This window comes from Mizuhopecten yessoensis, unplaced genomic scaffold, assembly GCF_002113885.1.
Source record: "Mizuhopecten yessoensis strain PY_sf001 unplaced genomic scaffold, ASM211388v2 scaffold10555, whole genome shotgun sequence".
Classification (NCBI taxonomy): domain Eukaryota; kingdom Metazoa; phylum Mollusca; class Bivalvia; order Pectinida; family Pectinidae; genus Mizuhopecten; species Mizuhopecten yessoensis.
In genome coordinates, this window is record NW_018408605.1 from 1 (window position 1) to 7,079 (window position 7,079).

Consider the following 7,079-nt stretch of genomic DNA (forward strand, 5'->3'; position numbering starts at 1 on the left):
TCCTATCGTGTCTACAATTGTCGTCACACCGGAGATAACAGTTCGCAGGAACTGTTGACTGTTCCATTTAATGATAATCTGTCTCAAAATTGAAGAACAATATCTTTCGATATCAGTTTATTATCACAGTAAATGCAAACTGATAAAACATGAGTAACGACCTTGATTCTTGTCGCTGTTACAGTCCTAATTCTGTAGAGGCTTACATAAGGATGCACATTAGGTGTATATACAACAACAATACACATTAGTAACGTGTATGTTCAAATTAAAAGTTATATATTAATTTTTGCACAAACAATGTATCTCTACCATTAAGTTCATAGTTATTATCATTAAAAATATTCAAAGCTTTTCGTCAGTAAAGTGGCATTTGCCTGAATGCATACATGACTACAAAGCATACAAAAACATTTGCCATAATAATCTGCTTACTTAGCATGATCTGAAAACATATAAATGAAGGCCTAGAAGTTACTTAGGAAAGTACCAGTTAGGGTTTCAGAGTAATACTCGGTAACATTACTAAGACAGTGATATATAGTTTTTGAGTTAATTTTTCCGTTTTAAAGGTGAAATACAGTTAATATCCAGTCACTTGGTAAACTATTCCAGGCATTAATACTGGCGATAAGAATTTGTCTAGAATAATAATAAAAAAAAATCCCCCAATAAACCAAATAATATGTTTTTGCACTCTGAAATTATTTTTACATGCATGTCTTGTATTTTTACTGTAACCATCTCCCACAAGGGATATACTGTTTGATACATATTCAGGAACACGCTGACAACTGTATTTATACAGCTCACACAACCTTCTATACCTGTAGCATACCTTGTATCTCTACTGTGACCATCTCCCTCAAATGCTTTTGGCGTGGTGTCTCAATAAGAGAGCAGTCTAAAGACGGCATCCAGCATCCTACACCGCCTCTAACACACGTACATACAGCATCCTACACCGCCTCTAACACACGTACATCCAGCATCCTACACCGCCTCTAACACACGTACATACAGCATCATACACAACCTCTAACACACGTACATACAGCATCCTACACCGCCTCTAACACACGTACATACAGCATCATACACCGCCTCTAACACACGTACATACAGCATCCTACACCGCCTCTAACACAAGTACATACACGTGTATACATTCTACACCGCCTCTAACACACGTACAAACAGCATCCTACACCGCCTCTACCACACGTACATACACGTGTATACAACCTTCACCGCCTCTAACACACGTACATACAGCATCATACACCACCTCTAACACACGTACATACACGTGTATACATCCTCGCCGCCTCTAACACACGTACAAACAGCACCCTACACCGCCTCTAACACACGTACATACACGTGTATACATCCTACACCGCCTCTAACACACGTACATACAGCATCATACACCACCTCTAACCCACGTACATACACGTGTATACATCCTCGCCGCCTCTAACCCACGTACAAACAGCACCCTACACCGCCTCTAACCCACGTACATACACGTGTATACATCCTTCACCGCCCCTAACACACGTACATACACGTGTATACATCCTACGCCGCCTCTAACACACGTACATACACGTGTATACAACCTTCACCGCCTCTAACACACGTACATACGGCATCATACACCACCTCTAACACACGTACATACCCGTGTATACATCCTCGCCGCCTCTAACACACGTACAAACAGCACCCTACCCCGCCTCTAACACACGTACATGCACGTGTATACATCCTCCACCGCCTCTAACACACGTAGATACAGCATCCTACACCGCCTCTAACACCACCGCCTCTAACACACGTACATACACGTGTATACATCCTTCACCGCCTCTAACACACGTACATACACGTGTATACATCCTACACCGCCTCTAACACTCGTTAATACAGTATCATACACCGCCTCTAACACACGTACATACAGCATCCTACACCGCCCCTTACACACGTACATACAAATATATACATTTTATACCTGAAGGTACGTCCTAATATTTCTTTAGCCGTTAACAGGACGTGAAACGCAATACAATTTAAATAGAAGGACATTCAACCATTTGATACTGATTGTTGGAAAGTCGATCATAAGGTCGCCGCAGCCACGATTGTAAAAGATGGCGCTCCTGGATACCGGCTAACAAATGACACATTGCTTTTCTCTGTGGAAGCACAGTCTATCTATCTCGCCATTGGACACGTTAAAGTCACGTATCTATTCTCATTCCCTGTCTAGTCTACAGAACCTGCGCAACAAGAATTTGAAGAATATTTCAATATGTAAAATAATAACATCTTTACATAGTATGACCTTTAAATGTCACATTGTATTATGATGGGTTCCCGGCCATCAGTAAATACCAGGTAATGAAAAGACTGATAGTAGTGCCGAAGCGTCTTTATTGCTACCACCTGCTGATTTGAAACATCATTTTACACATTTTAAACCCGTAATAACAAATTTCGTAATGCCAGAGTAGTAAGATAATTAGAATTAATGTACAGGCAACAAATGAAGCTCTGCAAAACATATACAAGCTTCCTAGAATGATGTAAAGAATGAAATATCAATGTTAAATTGGTCTAGAAAACGCTTGTTATAAATTCTATGTAACGGTATATCAAAGACTATGATAAACATAGGAAAACCACAGGACGACGATGATAAACACAGGAAACCACAGGACGCCGATGATAAACACAGGAAACCACAGGAAGACGATAATAAACACAGGAAACCACAGGAAGACGAAAATAAACACAGGAAACCACAGGAAGACGATGATAAACACAGGAAACCACAGGACGACGATGATAAACACAGGAAACCACAGGACGACGATGATAAACACAGGAAACCACAGGAAGACGATGATTAACACTGTAAACCACAGGAAGACTATGATAAACACAGGAAACCACAGGACGACGATGATAAACACAGGAAACCACAGGAAGACGATAATAAACACAGGAAACCACAGGAAGACGATAATAAACACAGGAAACCACAGGACGACGATGATTAACACAGTAAACCACAGGAAGACTATGATAAACACAGGAAACCACAGGACAACGATGATAAACACAGCAAACCACAGGACGACGATGATAAACACAGGAAACCACAGGAAGACTATGATAAACACAGGAAACCACAGGACGACGATGATAAACACAGGAAACCACAGGAAGACGATGATAAACACATGAAACCACAGGAAGACGATGATAAACACAGAAAACCACAGGAAGACTATGATAAACACAGTAAACCACAGGACGACGATGATAAACACAGTAAACCACAGGAAGACGATGATAAACACAGGAAACCACAGGAAGAATATGATAAACACAGGAAAACACAGGAAGACGATGATACACACATGAAACCACAGGGAGACGATGATAAACACATGAAACAACAGGAAGACGATGATAAACACAGGAAGCCGCAGGACGACGATGATAAACACAGAAAACCACAGGAAGACGATGAAAAACACATGAAACCACAGGGAGACGATGATAAACACAGAAAACCACAGGAAGACTATGATAAACACAGTACACCACAGTAAGACGATGATAAACACAGGAAACCACAGGACGACGATGATAAACAAGGAAACCACAGGAAGACTATGATAAACACAGGAAACCACAGGATGACGATGATAAACACAGGAAACCACAGGAAGACGATGATAAACACATGAAACCACAGGAAGACTGTGATAAACACAGGAAACCACAGGAAGACGATGATAAACACAGGAAACCACAGGACGACGATGATAAACACAGGAAGCCACAGGACGACGATGATAAACACAGGAAACCACAGGAAGACGATGATAAATACAGTAAACCACAGGAAGACTATGATAAACACAGGAAACCACAGGACGACGATGATAAACACAGGAACCCACAGGAAGACGATGATAAACTCAGGAAACCACAGGAAGATGATGATAAACACAGGAAACCCAAGGACGACGATGATAAACACAGGCAACCACAGGAAGACGATGATAATCACAGGAAACCACAGGACGACGATGATAAACACAGGAAAACACAGGACGACGATGATAAACACAGGAACCCACAGGAAGACGATGATAAACTCAGGAAACCACAGGAAGACGATGCTAAACACAGTAAACCACAGCAAGACGATGATAAACACAGTAAACCACAGGAAGACGATGACAAACGTCCTACACACAACTGTGTGTTCGGGGACGGGGAGTGGGGGCTACAAACGTCCTACACACAGCTGTGTGTTCGGGGACGGGGAGTGGGGGCTACAAACGTCCTACACACACCAATTTTGGTTTCTTAATTGGCCCGGGAACAGAAGACACGGAGCACCTCATGCCTGGGTCCATGCAAGTGTCCTTCACCCTAACCCTAACCCTAACCCTAACACTAAAATACCGAGGTTATATTCTTTCTCCGAAGATAATAATGTAACAGAAGAAGGAAAGCATGGAATCACGTGACAGTTACATTTTTTAAGATAAGTAGGCTATAACATACACTAGTAAGGAATATGTGTGTCGAAAAAATGAACGCGATGAAGTGATCACGGGTACATACCTAAAACTAAGTATTCAATAAAGATAACGCAACACAGATAAAGCTAACGTTATCTAACAGACATGTTAAAGGGGTCGTAGCGAGGAGGGCGGAACACGACGGATCACTGAGAAATGGGACTCCTAGTTCTTGTTGTCGTTTTGACGATGTTACAGGTAAGAAGTTATTGAAATAATAAATTACATGACTATAAACATATTTTATTAACCAGAATTGGAAAATAGGATTTGGCACAAGTTATTACAACTGATGAAGTCATCTCCTTACAACAATAGTTCAAACAATAGATAATGATGGTATAGACTGTCAATTATAATTCATAGTAGTATGAAACGATTTTTAAAGTAACACATACACATACAAACAAACAAAAACAAAAACATATTCTAAAGTCATGTTCATGATAATCGAAACATGTTAAAATCTTCCACTGGATCTAGTAACAGTTTGCACTTGTTTGAATACATCACAATTTGTATCCAAAGCCAGATTCTCATTTTAAACAGTAATAATCTCAACGTTAAATATACATTTGAATGATTTATATGATCAAAAAGTACAGTACGAGCATTTGTGTAAGGTTGACATTCTAAGAAGAAGTGATAGGCATTTTCGCAATAGTAGCCACAGTTTATAGGGACCTGGAGGCTTTAAATACATGTAGGTGGGCTAACACTTGGCTTGTTACTTTCAATCCAAATATGACGGAAGTTATTTTCATATCAAATTCAAATGATATAGATGAAGATCTTGAACTGATTTTTGATGGAAATATTTTGAATTTTAACAGTATGCATAGGCACCTTGAAGTTACATTCAATTCAGATGCAAAATGGTCAGATTAATGTAAGTGAAATCTATAAATCGGTAATGAAAAACAAATTGTTTTGCGAAAACTCAAATATATGTTGAAGCCAAGTGTTAGTCCATCTATCTAAAGCTTCCAGGTCCCTATTCAAAACTGTTTGTAAAGACGTATCGTCAGCAAAAAGACGTGTTGTAGATTCTAGTACTTCCGCGATATCATTGATATAAATTAAGAAAATTAAAGGTCCAAGAATCGAACCCTGAGGAACTCCAGCACATATCAAACCAGCATCAGAAGAATTATTATTTATAAACACTTTCTGTTGTCTGTTGCTTAAGTAGATTTCGATCCAAGAAAGGAAATTTCCTGAGATACCACATGCTTTTAACTTGATTAATAAACCATTACGCCAGACTCAATGTCAAAAGCTTTCGAGATGTCACAGAACACTAAACAAGTATGCTTCTTTTCTTCTAGATCAAGACAAATATTATGATATAACTCGATTAATTGATACACAGCTGAGTGGCCAGGCATAAATCCTGATTGGTACTGATAAAATAGAGAATTTTCAAAAAAAAAATTATGCAAGTACTTAAAGATAACCCTTTCAAATGTTTTACCAACCGTAGACAAAAGAGAGGTGGGGGCAAAATTTAGGAAAATGGTTAAAATACATAACTTTTAAAGAAACTTCTTAGGCTGGGGGGGGGGGTTTCCTGGGTGGATGTTGCGGTATCTGGGCCGTTGCATTGATAAAGGTGGCACTATAAAAGATGCCGTTGGAAGCACGGTCCCACTACAAACAGAATTCAATACATCTCCAGCACACACGCAGGCATACACACAGCTATAATCGATCGAGGACATTTATTCGAATGTCTCATGTGTACACGATATGGTGGTGAGGGAATATGATTAATTTTACTTGTTGCGGACATGATATTGTTGTTTCATGATTTATATGTCTATCTATATTGGTAATGAGATGCTGATATAGATCGAGCTCAACAAATTATACCAATCACACAAATACCACCGCCTGTCAACATATCATACATTCCCAATCACACAGATATCACCCCCTGTCAACAATCCTACAAACCTCCTACTATACCGATCACACAGATATCAACGTCTGTCAACATATTATACAGTACCAATCATACAGATAAGACCGCCTGTCAACAAACCTGAAAACATCCTACTATACCAATCACACAGATATCACCGCCTGTCAACAAACCTACAAAACTCCTACTATACCAATCACACAGATATCCCCGCCTGTCAACAAACCTACAAAACTCCTACTATACCAATCACACAGATATCCCCGCCTGTCAACATATTATCCCGATCACAAAGATATCACCGCCTGTCAACAAACGTACAAGCCTCCTACTATACCGATCACACAGATATCAACGTCTATCAACATATTATACAGTACCAATCATACAAATAAGACCGCCTGTCAACAAACCTACAAACATCCTAATATACTAATCACACAGATATCACCGCCTGTCAACAAACCTACAAACATCCTAATATACCAATCACACATATATCACCGCCTGTCAACATATTATACCGATCACAAAGATATCAC

General features: G+C 39.6%; 3 protein-coding genes across 3 annotated transcripts in view; all 3 read left to right on the plus strand.

The window, feature by feature from the left end:
* Nucleotides 1-3,254: 3,254 nt before the first annotated feature.
* LOC110461063 (transient receptor potential protein-like) lies at nucleotides 3,255-3,629 on the plus strand. Its single transcript, XM_021514344.1, has one exon. It carries the CDS (start codon nucleotides 3,255-3,257, stop codon nucleotides 3,627-3,629), a length of 375 nt encoding a protein of 124 aa, XP_021370019.1.
* A 134-nt stretch (nucleotides 3,630-3,763) lies between these two features.
* LOC110461064 (acidic repeat-containing protein-like) lies at nucleotides 3,764-4,399 on the plus strand. The gene has a single exon (XM_021514345.1). It carries the CDS (start codon nucleotides 3,764-3,766, stop codon nucleotides 4,397-4,399), a length of 636 nt encoding a protein of 211 aa, XP_021370020.1.
* A 322-nt stretch (nucleotides 4,400-4,721) lies between these two features.
* Nucleotides 4,722-7,079, plus strand: part of LOC110461066 (complement C1q tumor necrosis factor-related protein 2-like) — an 8,848-nt gene continuing 6,490 nt past the window's right edge. Inside the window, exon 1 of the mRNA XM_021514347.1 lies at nucleotides 4,722-4,811. Coding sequence (XP_021370022.1) covers nucleotides 4,770-4,811 — 42 coding nt within the window. The 5' untranslated portion in view covers nucleotides 4,722-4,769. The remainder of the gene's footprint in view (nucleotides 4,812-7,079) is intronic.